The 18,485-nt window shown below is 39.1% G+C and overlaps 2 protein-coding genes across 3 annotated transcripts; one reads left to right on the forward strand and one right to left on the reverse strand.

Moving 5' to 3' along the window:
* Positions 1-4,583: 4,583 nt before the first annotated feature.
* On the reverse strand, positions 4,584-10,906 carry trip13 (thyroid hormone receptor interactor 13). Its single transcript, XM_073485876.1, has 14 exons — positions 10,799-10,906; positions 10,503-10,586; positions 9,475-9,625; positions 9,239-9,365; positions 8,159-8,214; positions 7,965-8,055; positions 7,789-7,861; positions 7,646-7,709; positions 7,459-7,545; positions 7,195-7,301; positions 6,859-7,012; positions 5,889-6,001; positions 5,687-5,756; positions 4,584-5,603 (listed from the first exon to the last, which is right to left on the reverse strand). Exons 2-14 carry the CDS (start codon positions 10,574-10,576, stop codon positions 5,508-5,510), a joined length of 1,263 nt encoding a protein of 420 aa, XP_073341977.1. The 5' UTR covers positions 10,577-10,586; positions 10,799-10,906; the 3' UTR covers positions 4,584-5,507.
* Positions 10,907-10,960: 54 nt separating this feature from the next.
* On the forward strand, positions 10,961-18,446 carry brd9 (bromodomain containing 9). Of its 2 annotated transcripts, none has more exons than XM_073485874.1 (17): positions 10,961-11,110; positions 13,051-13,271; positions 13,364-13,492; positions 13,586-13,736; positions 13,835-13,892; positions 14,695-14,839; positions 14,946-15,056; positions 15,628-15,815; positions 15,947-16,079; positions 16,208-16,283; positions 16,387-16,482; positions 16,629-16,761; positions 16,866-16,977; positions 17,112-17,168; positions 17,252-17,357; positions 17,808-17,978; positions 18,149-18,446. In XM_073485874.1, the coding sequence occupies exons 1-17, from the start codon at positions 11,062-11,064 to the stop codon at positions 18,247-18,249; spliced, it is 2,037 nt and encodes a 678-aa protein (XP_073341975.1). In that variant the 5' UTR covers positions 10,961-11,061; the 3' UTR covers positions 18,250-18,446. The 2 variants fall into 2 exon arrangements, with proteins under 2 accessions (XP_073341975.1, XP_073341976.1); XM_073485875.1 differs by having other exon boundaries at positions 17,808-17,973.
* Positions 18,447-18,485: the final 39 nt, after the last annotated feature.

Below are 18,485 nucleotides of genomic sequence, written 5' to 3' on the forward strand. Positions count from 1 at the left end.
GTCTGGTTGTTCAATGCAGTGGGTGCTGAAACCCTAAAAGCTTTCTTACCCAATAAATAGACAGCTAGACCTATGATTAGTCTTTAACTTGTTTATGGCATATTACAGGGGAACAGACATTGGAGTAAACTCACTGTTTTATAACGTTTAGTAGTGCAAGTCTTTGCAATATCAAGTGCAAACATAATGATAGGCCATCCTTACTAAAGATTGCAAATCAGTCAGTGTGCTCCTGAATTGTTTTTCCCTCTAAAATATTGTCTTTGATTTGAGAAGTGTCTAATTCAGCTGGATGATAGAGTACTACCCAAAATCTTTAACCAAGTAAATACCAGTTTATGTATTATAACCTCTTAATAGACTATTTGGGATTTATTCTGCTTCACCTAATTATGGTTTTATCTGTAGTTTTACAAACTGTACTATTATTTTGAAAAGCACACTCGTTCATTTTCCGGTTGTAGGTTCGTTAGTTTGACGCACTGAAGTCTGGTTTGGCAGCTCGTGCGTCGCTGAACGTAAAACCGCGTCCTCTGTTGGTGTAATTTTCCGAACAGCTCCATTCATGGTTTTCAAAGTAGATTTTGGATTTATGACCAAGACACTTTTATTATCTTGTTTTCCCTAATTCATTTCTCAGTCGCAGTATTTTGTGGGCCTGTTTGCATCACAAGTTCTTCTGAGTCAAACTCATATGAAAACCAAAAGTTAAAGGTTTGAAGTTATTAGAAAACAAAACATGAGCCCATGATCAAATATAAACCAGAATAACAGTAACGTGATTTGTGCCCGACCGCTGCAACCCAAGTTAGATGCCTGTTTGTTAAAGAACTGAAGTTCCCCACATTTTCTGGTGGACAGGAAAAAAACACACAAGGTGCAATTAATGACATGACTGTTTAATGAATGATTGTACTATTGTTCTGTGTGCTGACCACACACTAACAGGCTGCCCATTGTCATTTCAGTTATTTGTTTGAAGTTTTTTTCCCCAACAGATGCTGAAGATAAACCTTTGTTTATAAAAGAGAACCAGGAAGAACATGCTGTACTTTAACCCAGCAGACATCAAAAGCTCCTCAGCAGTTTTACAGTTTGTTTTCTTTGGCAGGGTGTTAAAGCAGGGCCCGGTGCACATGCCAAGTGTTATGAATATTCATTTACACAGGCAACCTTATGAAAACATGAATGTGATGGTTGTGTTTTGTACATATTCCACTCCTGCTCGGATTATATTCAAAATGCTGAGAGACATTACTTTGATCTTTGCATGTTATCAAGGCATAAAACTGTTATTACAAAGTTGGAGTCAATCTCTCACACTCTTGAAGTGCTGCTGTCATAGAAGAAATTACAGTCCGTGCACTAAACCTTATCTTTATCCTTTATTACCTAAACAGAGGAGCTCTGCCTGGAGCAACATGGGAGACATGTATTCTCTGTGCTACTGGAAGAACATCTTATTTTCTGACTGAATGGTACTACATGATAGTGTCCCAGTTTCACTGCCATACCATGATGAGTGCGTGGTGCTGCTATACTGCTCTTCCTGTCAATTTGTCTGCCGTCTGACTTCTCATAGACACAGGACCCTCAGATCACTGTCTGTGGTTGACAGGATGAGCAGACATTTGCATAGCTCATTGATGGCAGCTTTCTTTGATCCTACTTGCTGTGCCTAATTATCACCACCTCTTTATGCAGACTGGCTCCCAGGATTCTGCCTCTTTACAAGGTGTCTCTCCCTCATCCTCATCCTCTTTCTCCGGCTCCCTCTAACATCCCGCTTTAATAGATGACATACATATGGGTTGCAAAGAAAAAAGAAAAAGATCTCAGAGCTCATGCAGAAAAAAAAACCTGTTCGGACAGTTTCTGACAGGATAGTTTAGACTGGGAACGCAGAGAGAAGGGAGGGCGCTGGAGCTGTCTTTTAAGGGCAATGTTCACTTGGATAAAAGTCCTGGTTTATCATCAAAGGCTGTCATGTGGATGAAGAACTGAGAGGCTTTGACACAGCACAAGTTTTATGGGCTCTTATTGCGCATTTGCACAGAGGATGCAGATCATTATACTGATGAAAGCGCAGGGTTTGCTAAACCTTAAAATCATCCCAAAGATAATGTCAATGTAAACCTTTTTAAAGCTTAAAGATCCTCTCCACACATGTATTGAGGGATGCATTCAAATTATTTAATATGTGTGTATGACATGGTTTTTGCAGAAAGAAGTGTAATTAACTTAAGTAGATTGAGATTTGTTTTAAAAGGTAAAAAAGTGAATAAACATACAGATCATCTGGTGTAATCTAAGTCTCTGGAAGCCATAAAATCCCAAATTCTTTTCAAAAGTTGTATTTACACCTTTGATGCGCGGTTGAGCTTGTGCACCCACTTCAGACAGGCTGTGTGCTATTGCTTTTAGCTTAGCAGCTACAGCAAAGAGTTTGCCTTTAAAAAGGGTGTAAGTAACGTATTTTCATATCAATGTGGGATGTCTAGGGGTCCGGAGACTTGGATTATGCCGGAAGAGCTGTATGGAGCCATTTTCTGTATTTCTTAAGTTGTTTTTTTTTTAGGTTTTAAACAAGTCCTTATCTTTTGTGGACTCATCTTAAACTTCTTCTTTAAAATACTTAAAATGGCACCAGTTCCTTCTCCTTCTCCCTTTACAAGTTTAACTTCTGGACACAAGATGCCTCCTACTTCACTGTAGAGTCAATTCTCAGTGTATGAGCACTGGAGGCTTCAAGTTTCCACATCGCCCCTGTGTTTGCTGACCAGGATTGGCTTCCATCACTATTAGTGATGTCACAAATCATGCTTGTAGGCCCGCCTCTTAAAATCAGATTTTCAGTGCTCACAGAGAAACTTTACACTTTGAGCAATTAATGGGAAAACAGCCTTCTCGTGTCAAACTCTGCACATTCATCATTCTGCACAGTGAAGCTCAAACATTCAACTGCAGGAACAAGAAGAAAAACTCGTCTGTGACTGGAGGGGGACTTTAAGTTCAATCTGCAATTTTATACTCAGAGAAATGAGCGATAGTTTCCATGGTTTTGTGCGCAGCTCTGTTCAGTTTCTTCTGAACATGCCTATAAGTACGTGTGTAAGTTAATTCCCCTCTCTATGTGAATCACCATTGGCACATACAACGATATTCCATTGCTTTCTGCCATGTACCTGAACAACGGTTGAGAGGATAAACATCAGACTGTTTGTTTTGTTTGGAGTTTTCTGACATTTTCAAGCTGCCTGAAACTGTGATAAAACCCTGTAACAATAAGGCTTTTGACTTTTCTTCTTTCTCCGTCTTGATTGCCTTTTAACAGCCGCTTGGTTTTGGACCAACTACAGTCAAAAGAAAAAAGGCCTCCAGACAGAGCAATTATGGTTTTATTTACTATGCCCGTTCTTACAGCTCTCCCTTTCTCTATCTTTCTTTTTTTCTCTCCACTTTGTGATCATTGATCAGATTAGAGAAAAGTACAGCTTCCTTGTGCAATTCATCTCACATAAAAACTTCATTGACGTATGAAAATAGCGGGCGCCAAACAATTAGGTGTAAAAAGATACTGTGGCATTAAAGGGATAATTCAAACAAACAACAGCCATGTTTCTTTAATGAAATGAGGGCTTTATGTGCAAGGGAAAATCCAGTCAAGGTTTCTTGTAAAACCCAATACTTATGAAAAATCTGCCCTTGAAGGTCTTGATTAGATTATAAAGAGAGTATTTTTCTTTTGCTTGATCTTAATGACAGACTTTAGACGGCAAAAATCAAATCCAGAAACATTTCTTGTGAACTGTGCTCAACAAAACACCCACAAAAGGTCATTTTAAGGGTGACAGTGATTATGATTGAGCAGGAATGAAGCGTGTGAATAGAGATGAACTCAATGTTTGCTTTCCTTTTACATTCAGGAACAGCCTACAGAATCCACCTTTGAAGTGGAGTGAAAAAGCTGTTGCCCAACAACAAACAAAGGGCACATTGTCTGAACCCGGCAGCTGACATGCAAAGCGGCAGAGCATTCACAGAATGCAAAACATGTTCATACGAACAATGGAGCCACTGATCTGTCCATATAAACTGTGCGTATGACTGATAAAACTGAATCATCTTTCGACAATTTTGATTTTACGTTAAATTAGTAGCAGCAACAGGCAAACACACTGTCAGATGGTATAATCATACATCACTTTGAGTCCCCATGCAGGGGCTTGTTTCATAAAGGACTTCTGTCTGAGCTGCACAATTGCACTCCAAGTATAATCTGAGAGTCCTTTTGACTTCCAGATTGGAAAATGTACATTTATTTAACAGCTGTGAGGGTTTCAGGTTTTACTCAGCAAGGTGATTTAGATAACTGAGCTGAAATGTGCTCAAGGTTAACTTCAATGTGGTTTTATCGCTGTGGGGATTTTCACTTACCGCCCTTATCACGATTATCATGTATCTCATAAAATACACTATATAGAATTCAGTCTTTCCATGTGTAAAACTGTGTGACAGCATCTGTACGCCACCAAGTGGTGGATCAGAGGCTTTAAGATCTCAGGAATGCATCTACAAACAAACACACTACAATAGTGTTTATTACAACGTTATATGTACACAAATAAAGTTGTCACGAACATAAGTGCGATAGAGGATTTACTGTTAGCATAAATAAAGAACTGACAAATATAACTGAACACGTTCAACTGAAGGGGTAGGAGGAACATCCATTTAAAACATAAGAGACATGAACAGAGTACAAAAAAAGCATGTTTAAAAAAAGGGACAGTTCACATTTTTTCAACTTAAATTAGTATTGTACATGAACATTAGCTTATTCTACAGATCCTGTGGATGGAGGTGCCTGTGAACAGCTGGGCATACTACAGAAGATGAAACCAGTCCACAAAACACCAAAAACCACAACACAACAAAACCAACTGCATGTTCTTTACTGTATTTGTGATGCTTCATTGTCCACTGAGGGACTGCTTTTAATTCTGTCTGACAAGCTGTGATTATAAAAGGGAAATTTCCAACAAAATCCACAGGCTGAGCTAATGTCCATCGAGTGATAAACACAAAAAGTAACTACAGCCAAAAATATACGCTAAAACAAACCTGAACTCTCCCTTTAAACATGCGAACAAAAAGAAGCCGGTACTGTTAAAGCTTCATGTTATATAAAAATAACACTTTGACACCAAGAACAGAGTAAACAATCGGGTTAAACACATATAGAAAATTCAAGTACTGGGTACTCCATCTTAAGCCAAGCTATTTTGGTCTTTAAGGTAGAAGCGCCAAGAAAATTACCTGAATAAAGAGTTACGTTAAAGAAGGTATTTGTTAATTCCTGACAATATATTCAACACAGTGCTGCCAAATTAACTGAACAAGCTTTGTAAAACCATTGCAGTTGTTGTTTTCCCAGCTACAAGCCAGTAATGGGATGTGACAGCTGATAAACAATCAAGTGTCACGCTTTGGTCATTGTAATAAGTTCAAACACCGTTAACCAGGTTAGCTTTTTCCTCCTTCTGTTTATCCACTGCTTGCCCCATGGCCTCCAGAAACCTCTCAAGAGTCACTGTCGGTGTCTGCAGGCAAACAAACATGCATTAAAAAACAGCATGACTCGTTTTTTTCCTACACTCTCCGTAGAAGAGAATAAAATACTCACCTTAACAAACAGTGCATGGGCTAGAAACGGTAACTTCCTGAGCGCTCTTCCACTCAAACCTTTGCTTTTTCTGGGAATGAACAGAAAAAAACCAAAACGTTAGCTGCTGGCTGTTTCAATTCTCACCGGCAATTGATGTTATGATTAGAGCACGGAGACAGTGTGATTTGATTGCTATTGCATTATGGGAGCCTCTACTCACAGAGCAATGTTCCTAAGGTGCAGGCTGTGTTCGGACACCTCACTCTCTGCAAAGCCCATCGTCTCGAGCTCAAATATGGTGAACAGCTGCTGCCGGGGGTAGATGATCTGGCACTGCACATCACATATCATGAAGCACAGATATAAAGGACACTGTAATTTATCTACAAACCATGCAAGGTGCTGGCCTAACTATCCAGAGGAATTTGAGTCACGCTTCTTGCTCAAGGACACTTCAACATGTGGACAGTATAAGCGGGGGATCAAACTGCCAACCTCCTACCCGCAGAGCCTTGCACCTCATGGCCACCATAATTCTGTCTTGCGTCAAGATGATGAACCTGATTATTAATGGTCAAGTGTCAGTGTCAAAGGAAATAGGTACTTGTCTTCATATATTGTGGGATTGTTTTTGTTTGTTTCTCCTTTCTTATAAAGAAGTAGTCAAAAGTACTGGAGAATGGTTGCATAAACCATTTCCAGAATCCCCCAGCTATTGGGAGACTGATCTCTGAGCTTTAGTGGTGCTTCAATGATTGTTCTCCTCCATTGGAAGAGTCCTACAAAGCCTGTTGTAGATTAAAGGTTAGAGGTGATAACAGACATTGCCTCTTTCAAACTGTTAATTGCAAAGGCTAATAATTAACCAAGGGAAGTTTAATGAAGTCTGGTCTAATTTTTTAAATTATGTTAAGACAGAAACAAAAGGAATACCAAGATTATTCTTGTCTGAAGGAAAATGTGCTACTTCACTTATGTTGTATTTATGTGGTATGTTAGTTTAATTACACTTTGTATACCTTTTAATACATTTGAAAACTTCAATTAACAAAAGTTCCCCAAACAAAGACAAACCCCTGTAAACTAGTAGAATCATCATACCCACAAAGTTTCAACATGTAAGTAAAAGACTTGTTAAGTCAGATATGTTTACATTATAAATGCAAAAAGTTGCTAGATTATTCAGTCACCTTCATCAGCTCCTCCAGGCAGGAGAGGTAGATGCTGTAGATGCCGTCCGCTGACGGAGGTCCGATGTATTGCTTGATATCAGCTCTGTCCACAAACGCCAAGTCTATCTTTTCTGTCACATTGGAGGTCGTCAGGATCACAACGTTGGAATGTCTGAAATAAAAGTCAACACAAAACAAACCTCAGTAAACAGGACAAAATTAAAGTCTGATGATATATTTTCTAGTGAAAACAGTAATTAAGAGTGGTTGTATAAATACAAATTAAGGCTTCTGGTGCCCTATGCTATAAGAGAGAAGTTTTAAAATAGTATAGAGACTGCTTTGCTTCCTGACCGTTTGATCTGGTCCAGCTGTGTGAGAACGGAGTTGACCACTCGGATGGCGTCAGAGGGCTCCGTTCCCGCCTGGGAGGCATTTCTAGCTGCTGTCAGACTTTCCACCTACGCACCGTAAAACAGGTTTACATAAGGACAGCAGAGACACTCCTGATTATAGGTTAATTAAGGTACAACAAGTGCACAAGAAAGTCTGGAAGCAAATCAATGACTGAATCAACTCAAGTTATAATTAATAATGGTTCATTTCCAAGATTTTTACCTCATCAATCAGAACAAACACAAGAGCATCTTTGTCATCAATCAGTTGTTGGATCTTCTGAAACATCTTTGTGACCAGCTTACCGCTCTGTAACAAAGAGCCATTATTTAATTAGCGACCAAAATGTTATCAGTTCAATCTAGAACATCCTAAAACTGAACACTTTCACATAAAAAGCCAGGTGTACCTCTGAGAACCACTTTGAGAACAAGCTGTGGCTGTTTATCTCGACAAATTGCCCATAGGAATACCTGCAGGGAGAGGAGTGTAGGTGAGAGCAGAGCAGGTGTAACTGCTAAAGTGGTTTCGCTAAAATAAGGATTGTCTTACCGACTCGACAGTCTGATTGACAGCTTCTGGGCAAGAGCTTTGCAAAGTGACGTTTTCCCTGTGCCTGGAGGTCCTGAATGCGGGCATACACAAAGTGATTACTGAGTTATTTTACTCACATCTCTCTGACAGACTCAACATTGAAATGTTACTATGATTGATACTGTGATAGTTACCATGAAGCAGAACAACACGGTTCCATGAAATCAGGTTGCTGTCGACATTTTTGTCGGAGAAGTAAATTGTTGTTGTGACGTAATCCAGGAGCTAAAGGAAGGAAATGAAAACACTGTGCAGTTCAGCAGCGTGAAAAGGTTGTGTAATAATTTTCTTTCATCTCTTAACTGCCGTTACATTTTTTTTTTTTTACCTGAGTTTTGACTCCACTGTCATATACCAGACTCTCCCAGATGCCGTGGAATTCAACTGTTAAAACAAACAGGTCCAGTCATTTTTAGGGAACATTAAGCCAAAATAAAAGGTTAATGAGCCAAAGGGAAAAGACGGTCTTTAGAGTGGCACATGAGAAAGAGGACACAACAAACCCATACAGGATGTTGACTATGCTCATCAAAATAATGAAACTCATTTGTCATTATGTTAACTGTGCCATGACCCAGCCTTGATTTATCATTTGGTTATATAATACTTATCCCTTGGAAGCTTAAAAAGGTGTTTATAAAACAATTGGATTTCTCTAATACAAAGAAAGGAGGCTTTGGTGAGGTTAAATTCACAGATGTTTAGAGCTGCAATAATTAAACAATTAGTTGTGAACTATTAAATGTATTAATATTAATAACATATTAATATTTTGTTAATCAAATAATCAATTAGAGTAATATCAAAGGAAGAAAGTCAAAATTCTGATTCCAGCTTCTGAAATGTGAATATTTTCTGGTCTCTTTACTCCTCTATGACAGAGCCCCTTTGTTATCTCGACAAGTTCATACATGAGGACTGAGACAGAGGCAGTGTATTGACAGTTTGTAACATATTGAGCATACAGATGGAAAACATGAACACATGAATCCATGTTGAGCACAGCATCTCTTCTCTAATAAGAACTACAGTCTTTTTACAGCCACCTTTGAAGTCAAGGGAATGTCAATTGGGGTTCATGTGTTCTGAGAAGCACATTGCTGGAAGATGTGCAGAGAACTCCGTCTTGTCTACAGTGGTTTGTTTTACACTCAAAGACATTTTGGGTTTAGTATCACATGAAGCAATACTGAAAAATATACTGTATGCCTAAAAGATATACATATATGTATATACATATACATATATATATACACATATACACATATACATATATATACACATATATACACATAATTTATATATATATATTATATACATATATATATATAAATTAAACTAAGAAAGAAGGATTTTTGCAATATAATGTTCTACTCAATGTTCTGTCCTCCACAATGTCTGGTGTCACCTGCTGGCAGCAACCAGTGGTTGGCTGCTGAAAGCTCCTCATCCTCCTCCAAACTTAGCGTGCTGGGCCCGTCCTCATTCAACGTGAAGATGTGAACGGACAGAGGGCAGCTCTTCAGATCAACGGGCTGAGTGATGAAAAAAGTTTATGAAAAAAAAAAACTAAAACAAGTGCATGTCATGATTTTTTTCAATTAATAGAACAAGACAAAAAATAAAACAACAACAATGTGTTACCATTTCATTGAGATCGACCAGAACCACAGATTCCACGTGCTTCTGTAGGAAGTCTTCATCAAACTCTGTCCATCTGTAGTTTCCAAAAACCAGGCTGTGGCGATTCAGGAGAGCCAGAACATGCATCTTCACATCAGACTGTTTAGCTGTGCTGAAACATGAACAAGAATAGGAAAACAAATTAAAAAGGTATATAATGATGTTGTCATTAGGATAAAAACTGATTATTTGAGCCTGTAATGGCTGACACAGTATCAAATCAATATGAATCAATATGAGTTATGGCTGACATCCAAATTGCTGAAGCTGCTTTTAAATAAAAGGTGAAATGTGTGACAAAACAATATTATAGTGAACTGTTGTATTGCTGCAGAGATGCCCTAGTCTATAAATATTGGTCTCCAGATGTAAGAAAACATCTTTGTTTGGAACAGACCCCAACAAATGTCACATAATCATAATTTAAATGGGACCTGTGTAGTTTTGGAGAGATTCAAGTTCAGAATTTTAATATTTACAATATTAATGAGGTAATAATAGAAAATCAGAAATATTTTTTTTCCCAATAACTGAATAATCAAGCTGTTCTCAGAAGAATATAAGGTCCCCAGAACACTGTTTGAAGCTAGAGAGGTGGCAGGGTCCGCCACATATAAAGTATGTACTGTGTTGAACTTGTGTTGTCCTTGAAAGTCAGTTTGTTTATTCAGTTTCTTCAGTGGAAGAGTTTCTCTTCTGATTAAAATTCCCTCCCAAGAACTACATAGTGGACCTTTAATAGCGTTTTTCGGTTAATTTGTCAAAACAATCGCAAAAATAATTTTAACACGTACATGTATATAAATGTTTAGAAAGAGGACTTTTACTCAGTTGTCGAAGGGTCAGCTGACAAAAATAAAACAAACAACTCAAAAAACATTTTAACCATTTGCATACTCCCTTGAAGGTTGTGGTCATTTAACTGTATTTGAGCGTGTGTGTGACTTTTCTGCATACCTGTATTCACTGACATGTTTTGAACTCCTCACCTGTGAGATTTAACATGGACCTCCACATGGATGTTTGGTTTCTGGTTTCCCACCTCCATTCTGTCACCCTCCATGCTGTCAAAGCTGTGGAAAACACAACAGCATGCATCACATATAACTGAGTAGATAACTTAGCTAATGTTCAGTCTCGTAAACAACGGGTAAACACACTTTTCTACTTCGTTAGCTAGGTCAGTTAGCGATGTTGTAGCTAGCTAACATAGCTGGCTAACGTCAACATCCCTCAAAGAATAAGAGAACAGCTTGTTCCTTCATCGACAAAACTGAAACCGTACCTTACACCATCTACGTTATCAGTCAGATTACTTGAAACAACCAAAAGTCTGGTTCCCGAGAAACTATCGTCAGTCCGCTGTGCTGTCAGAGATCCGACAATCACTCGAATTCACCGCGCTGATTTGTTACACCGGAAATACATCATTTATTTTGGGGAAGAACTTCCGCCTGCCGCGAGCGTTCTTGTTGCGGGGATTTGCTACAACAACCAGCGACAACATTGTCGAAATAAGCACAAGACCTCGGATATAAACACGGAGAGATGGGGAAAAAGCACAAGAAACATAAACCGGAGTGGAGAACAGTCGATGGTACCTAAATGCATATTTTACTTTTAGCTACTGCATCGCTTTTGTTCCAGGTATCCTCTGTTAGCTGCGTTAGCTTAGCCTAGCTGGCTCGTTCAAAGACAGCAGGTTTGCACTGTGTTTTTGTGAAACTGAACCAACACGGTGCACTTTCCTCTGCTCTAGTTTTCATATGCCACTGGTACCTTTTCCTGAGTTAATCAGTTTAGTTATATTTTAACAAATTGCACATTTGTTTGTTCTTTGGCTGTGCTAGTAGGTTACAGTCAGTTAATAAATGAAGTTGTATCTGATTTAAGTTTTGTAGTTTTGTGCAATTTGGGTTGTTAGTAATTACTCTTACTCTACAGTAGAAAACAACACAACTGCAACATACAGTAACTACAGCTTTTTTCATGGATTCATAATAATACACAACCTCTTTGGTGTGTGAGGTAATATCACTCAAAACACAACATAGTCCCACTATACGTGTGGTATGTAAGCAACGAATCAGTAGAATTTCAGTTCTTTATTTTAAGTTTTTCAATGTTTTATTTTTCCTGTTGTTTAACTAACGGGTACCGGTATGTTAATTAATTTCCAGGTGATCTTTATTAAAGTGAAACCTACTTAAAGAGGTTGTTCCTCATTATTAAGCAAGTCTCAGTTCTCATGCAATATGGAGAGAAAGAAAAAGATCTCTCAGAAGATGAAAAGAGTTAACACTAATATTGCAAAAGGCATGAAAACAATTGATGAGCAATCAAACTGTTAAAGGATTTGTGTGTGATTCAGAGGGCAGACAAATTCAGTCAGATAAAGGCTTAAAGAAAGGGGCGGCTGTGGCTCAGGGGTAGAGCCAGCGTCTTGTTATTGGAAGGTTGCTGGTTTGATTCCCCCTGGTCTGCATGTCAAAGTGTCCTTGGGCAAGATACTGAACCCCAAAACTGCTCCTGATGTGCTGGTCGGCACCTTGCATGGCCATCAGTGTATGTATGAATAACTGTAAGTCGCTTTGGACAAAAAGCATCTGCTAAATGTGTCAGAAGGGAAGTTTTAAAAAAGACACTGTTTTTTAATCTGTTGGTGTCTCTCGATTCCCCAAACCCGATCTAGAATCCTCCAGAGGCTTGCAGTTTTGCTTAAAGCCTTTGTTTTGGCCACCCCTAACCAATGCCTCATAAAGAGAAACTATTGCACTGAGCTCTGAAATACTGAGACTAATTTTAAAACCATTTTATTCACTGATGAATTCTGTGTTACTCTGGATGGTTGGTGAATGGTTCGTTCTGTTTCAGCAAGACTGCAACATCACCTGGCAGAGTGATGTTTTGGGCTGGAATATTGGAAAAGAGATGGAACGCCCTTTAGTGTCCCTGAGAGTGTCAAAATGACATCTGCAAAATAAAATGAAGAGCTCCTTACCAACCGTTTCCTGTCATGTTATAAAAGGAAGAGCAGTGCATTTTGGAACAAAATTATTGTCATTCAGGACAACACACCATCCAATACTGCAAAAGCAAAACAAGATTGACTGCTTAGTTGCCATGGGCATAAAGGGAGAAAAAATAATGGTGTTGCCACCATCATCCCCTGACCTCAACCCAATTTAGCACCTGTGCATCCTTTAAAGGAAGATCTATGAGGGTGGGTGGCAGTATTGCTCAAAACAGCAGGCCTGGGAGGTAATACTAGCATCCCCAAATGAAAAACAAGCAGGGACTGTATATGGACATTTACATTGATAATGAAATTTTCATGTAAAAAATACAACAGATGTTTGTTTTTTCATTTGTTCAGACCTTTTGGTTGTTTTCAGACTGCGTTGTCCATAATCATCTGGAACACAATGTACTAATGGCAACAAAATTCCACATGCGCACGTACTCCTCTAACCTTTCACCTTGTGCCACAATTCCCATCTAAGCTATTGCCTTCATTTTGTTTGTTTTGTATTGTAGACTACGAGGACAAGGCTCTTGAGAAGCCCCTGAAGCTTGTGCTCAAAGTCGGTGGAAGTGAGGTGACCGAGCTCTCTGGTTCAGGCCACGACTCCAGCTACTATGATGACAGATCAGACCATGAGCGGGAACGCCACAAAGAGAAGAAGAAGAAGAAGAAGAAAAAGTCTGAAAAGGACAAAGACAAATATGTGGATGATGAGGAAAGAAGAAGACGGAAGGTTAGTTTACAAAACAATAATCTACCTTATAGGACCTGTCCTTGCTACTGTAAGATAAAAGTTGTTTTCTATCTTTTCATCCCATCCTATAGGAGGAAAAGAGGAAGAAGAGAGAGCGAGAGCAGAATGAATCGGAGGCAGCAGCTGCTACAGCTGCCACTAGTGCTGCTGGACCTGTTGAACCTTTCACATTGTCAAAAAGCATAAGCATTGGATTAGAGGTGAGTAAATCTAAATTCAACCTAAGAATATGACCAATAGATTCTTAATGATTTTGCTGACAAGTCATTCAAATGTTGACGGTGTCTCATCAGCCTGAAGAGAAGAAAAAGAAGAAAGAGCGAGAGCGAGAGAGAGAGAGAGATTTTGAACTAGAGCCAGAAGTGGATGAGTTTAATTCCGCTATTAAGATGGAAATGGACCCACAAGGAGACAGACCAGTCCGAGCATGCAGGACGCAACAAGGTAAGAATGGCTGTCTCTTAGGACAACATCAGCTTCTTTTCTCTGAGTGACTGTCATTTGTAAAGGTGTTATTAAATATCCATATTTCTTTTTTGCAGAGAATGAGTCCACTCCTCGACAACAACTGCTGGAACACTTTTTGAGGCAGTTACAGAGGTGAGGAACACTATTTCAGTCTAATTGCTGCATCCAACTGTATTGTTGGCCTTCTGCTCTTTTAATGCCACAGTGCTGCTCCTGAAAACTTAATATTTTAAAGATCCAGAAGCTTTAAAGACTAAAGTTTAAGTAAGGGTTTACGGTAAGGCTGATATTTATCTCTGATGATGAGTTCTATTGTTTTTGGGGACATCCTTTTTCTCTAATACAAATACTGTCTAACACAAAGTACACAACAAATATTATAAATTAATCAGCATATTACCATGAAATTTACTGAACACAGTTACTCTATCCACAAGATAAAACGTTTCCATTTGGGGCATTCTGAGCTTGCTGTTTTGCATCACCTTCCACTGGCTGATTGACAAATCATCATCAAACTAGCTGAGCACACATTATCCTACCGGGAACAAAGACCTTGTGATTTTTGTGACTCTAAGAATAGCAACATTTGCATTTGTCATTCGTTCCATGCAACACCCACGTACGGAATATTATTTGGTGCAATAAACATCACTGCTTCTACATGCTGTTGGCATACGCTCTTTAGTCTATTTGAGCATGTATTATTGCGACTGGAGAACAGACATTAGCCTTTATAATGCACTATTCATTCATGTCATATTGTGTGTGACTCTGCTTATGTATAAGCCATAAATTGCTATCAACACATTAATATTGATCATATTGACCTGACAGATAACATGCCCCAGCATGATCAAACAAGAACACTAAAAAAATCCAAAGGTTGATGCTTCCCTGATTAACACTGGCTGTTCATCAATTTTCTTCCTAGGAAAGACCCCCATGGATTCTTCTCATTCCCAGTAACAGATGCGATTGCTCCTGGCTACTCAATGATCATCAAGCATCCGATGGACTTCAGCACCATGAAAGACAAGATTAGAAACAATGATTACAACACAGTTACAGAATTCAAGGTGAGCATATTTCTCAACAAAAAGGCGAGTATTTAATTATTTTGACTAAGAAAGTCTGTAACTAAGGTTTGCCCTCATACCTGTGTGAACACGTTTTGCCTTTCAGGCGGACTTTAAACTGATGTGTGACAATGCCATGGTGTACAACCGACCAGAGACAGTCTATTACAAGGCTGCCAAGAAACTGCTCCATACAGGGTTCAAGATGATGAGCAAGGTAATGAGATCAAATGGAATAAAAATAAACACATTTCTTACACTTACACCATCCGTCATTTACTGAGACACTGCCACTAGTGCTTTGCTTCCCTTTGTGTTACCTTTTGATCATACATTTTACAGGCAATGTTTCACTACAGATACGTGTTTTGACTTCAACTTAAAAACTTAAATGGAAGTCAGATTGTTAGTGTTATATATCAACATCTAAAGTATTTGCTGTGTGTCGATTGATAAGAGAAATCTATCCTAAAATATATTTCCATAATTTGTACACTTGAGTCGGATCATGGCTCTGCTCCATATGCAGTGAGTAATGGAATATATTCAAAGCACTATGACATTTTCTAACTCCTAGCAGCTGAGCTGTAGACGCAAATCATTTGTGATGGATGTAGTAACCGAAAACAAAGTCAATAACATTGGTGTCATTTGACCAAAGGTGGAAGACTGTATCATCAACAATGTTCTCCTGTCCCTTTCTATTCCATTTTCTTTTCGTCCATGATTTGTGAATTAAGCAGGCAGAGTTAAGTGTTGCCCCCTTTTTTTCTCTGCTTTGTGTTCAGGAGCGGCTGTTGGCTCTGAAGCGCAGCATGTCTTTCATGCAGGACATGGACTACAGCCAACAGGCAGCCATTTTGGGAGATGAGGACCTTGCAACAGATATACCTCCTCCAGAGATAATCCCCATGCCAGTGGAATCGGCTAAGAAGTCCAAGAAACAACCAGTTAAAGACATGAAAGAAGTCATCAGGTATTACTGATTTGTAATACCTACATTAAATGTGACTGGGAATGAAATGTAGTCAGAAAGGCCAGTAGGGACGTCCTGAGTGTTTGATGTCGGTATAATGACTGTTAACACTGTCAACTCTGTTATTTCAGTTACCTGTATGAACCAGAGGGAAACGCTTGCAGCTTGACTGACAGTACAGCAGAGGAACATGTTCTGGCACTCGTAGAACATTCTGCAGATGAAGCTCGGGATCGGATCAACAGATACATGCCCAACTCCAAGGTGTCCGACATTCGACATATAAGTCCCACTTATATATAATAATTCTACTGCCTGCAACTTTATTTTTTAAAATAAAATGACAAAGCAGTGGTAAGTGGTAATGTTTTTTCTCTGTTCTATGTTTTCAGATGGGCTACTTGCGCAAGGAGACAGACAGTTCTCTTTTATATACTGTTGTGAATCAGCTGGATCCTGATGCAGAAGGTTTGTTATAATTTTTTAGTCTTTTAAACATCTTTTAGAACCCTATGTTCACATAAAAATTGCACTACATTTAATTAAGCAAGTTGTTCTTTGTTTTTTGCAGAAGAGGAGACTCATAAAGTGGACCTGAGTTCTCTGTCGAATAAGCTTCTGCCTGGATTAACAACCTTAGGTTTCAAAGATGACAGGCGACACAAAGGTATCTCATAGAGTGCAATTTTGTTGATTTAATTCATATAAGTAGCTTTAATTAGTCTCATCCAATTAATAACAGTGATTTAAATGTACCACTAAGTCTATGTCTTACAAGAGATTGTGCTTTTTTTTTTCTTCTGCTCTGTGTAGTAACATTTCTCAGTAGTGCCTACAACATCCAAACCCTTCAGAAGAACTCAGTCTTCCCAGACCTGCTGCCTGATGAGGTGGACACACTCTATTCAGCCTATGGAGATGACACAGGGGTACAATGTGCTCTCAGGTAAAGGGACTTTGCTGTCATAGGTTAAATTTTGATTTGAAATGATCTTGTGAATACAGGTGTCCTGGTTTTCAGCTTGTAATTGTGTTCACTTTCACCCTCAGCATACAAGAGTTTGTCAAGGGCTGTGGAGGCATCACAAAGCACTGGGTCGATGGGCTTTTGGACAAGATGACCGCTGGCGATCACGTTAAAGCTGTCACTCAAGTCCGTCAGGTATCTGACTTGTAGTATACTCCCATGATTATATCATCCTCTGAGTCTCAAGGCTTGTCTTGACCAATTCTACCACACTATCACTGTCTGTGGTTTAGGCCTGTTGTGTTTATGATGCTTATATTACGTTTCAGAAAAGAAACATAATGCCGAAACCTGATGAAACCAAATCCAACATCTGTGACATGCAGGTATGCTGTATTTCCTGTTAAAAGTGATGGTACATTTAAATAGCTGCTTAACTGTCTTACCGAAGCTGTGTTTTTTTGTTCAGATGGCAGATGGCACCGGCCTGGGAGAGAGTGGTTCCGTCCTGGACTTCATGTCAATGAAGAACTATCCTGATATGTCTCTAGATATATCCATGTTGAACTCATTAGGTGATTATCCCCGTAGACACACTTTAAGTGGCTGCATTTACAAGTACATCAGTAATTCAGTCATAACCCAATTAAGGCAGATGTGTAAGGTGGAGTCCATGTAAACGCTAAGCTTGCATTATGTTAATGCGATAAGGCTCGTAGTTGCAGTTGTGGCAACAAAAGTAAGATGTGAGGATTCACAGTATTTAGGGGATAAAGCCCGGGTAAACACCTTCATCCTATTAAAACTCTTCCCCTGTAAAGGTTGTTGTTAAACATCTTTCTCTGTAAATACATCTTTGTAATGCTAAATCCTAAAGCTAGTTTATTATTACTATTCACCTTTTCCCTCTCTTCTTTTGTATGTACTTTTGAGCCAGGACCCTACTAGAGTAGATGTGCATTTTGTTCCTCAGTTTGTTCATTTCATTTCCTACACTGATCTTACCATCTCTCTCTGTTCATCAGGTAAAACAGTGAAAAAAGAGCCAGGGAACGAGGAGGGCCAGCAGCACTTTGACGATGCCGACAAACTCCTGCAGGAGTTCCAGGAGGCTCAGGTCGACAGAGTTGGCTCCAGACCCTCGTCCAACCTGTCCTCCCTCTCTAATGCCTCAGAGAGGGACCAGCACCAGTTAGGTATCTGCAACAGAAGGGAGGCTAAAAAGCCAATGCTAATACATTTTAGTTACATTATTAAACATCAACTAAATGTTAGACCTCCACTTTTCTGAAAAACTTTCATTGATTTCCATGGAATAGTAACACCAGTGCAACAACATTAGAACTATATTTTCTTTTATCCACAGGGAGCCCATCACACCTGGGCGTGGGGGACCAGTCTGAAATGGTTCACGATCCCTACGAGTTCCTGCAGTCTCCTGAGCCAGAGGGCTCAGCAAACAGCTGACGACACACACTGCCTTTCTGTAATCCTGGTGTTAACAGCAAAGGGGTTGTCAGCTTTGGACTGTTTGAACACTGTGGAGACATCAGGAGACTCTGACCTGTTTTAAAAAAATGATCAAGATTGTACATAATGTTTGTAGTGTAATCGTATGATTTTGTATAAGTGCAACACTTGAGAAATAAATTCTTACACCTGTATTTATAAATGTGTGTTGTTCAGTAAGCAAATGAAAAAAC

Source organism: Pagrus major, chromosome 17 (genome assembly GCF_040436345.1).
Source record: "Pagrus major chromosome 17, Pma_NU_1.0".
Taxonomy (NCBI): domain Eukaryota; kingdom Metazoa; phylum Chordata; class Actinopteri; order Spariformes; family Sparidae; genus Pagrus; species Pagrus major.

Bases quoted from the DNA above. Each gene is read 5' to 3' on its own strand.
- trip13 (XM_073485876.1), bottom strand. From the start codon at position 10,576: ATGGAGGGTGACAGAATGGAGGTGGGAAACCAGAAACCAAACATCCAT. The intron at 8,056-8,158 runs GTAAAAAAAAAA...TCCTTCCTTTAG, and splicing joins ACAGTGGAGTCAAAACTCAG to CTCCTGGATTACGTCACAAC. The intron at 5,757-5,888 runs GTGAGTAGAGGC...GTTCATTCCCAG, and splicing joins CACCTTAGGAACATTGCTCT to AAAAAGCAAAGGTTTGAGTG.
- brd9 (XM_073485874.1), top strand. From the start codon at position 11,062: ATGGGGAAAAAGCACAAGAAACATAAACCGGAGTGGAGAACAGTCGAT. The intron at 11,111-13,050 runs GTACCTAAATGC...TTTGTATTGTAG, and splicing joins GGAGTGGAGAACAGTCGATG to ACTACGAGGACAAGGCTCTT. The intron at 16,483-16,628 runs GTATCTCATAGA...TGCTCTGTGTAG, and splicing joins AGATGACAGGCGACACAAAG to TAACATTTCTCAGTAGTGCC.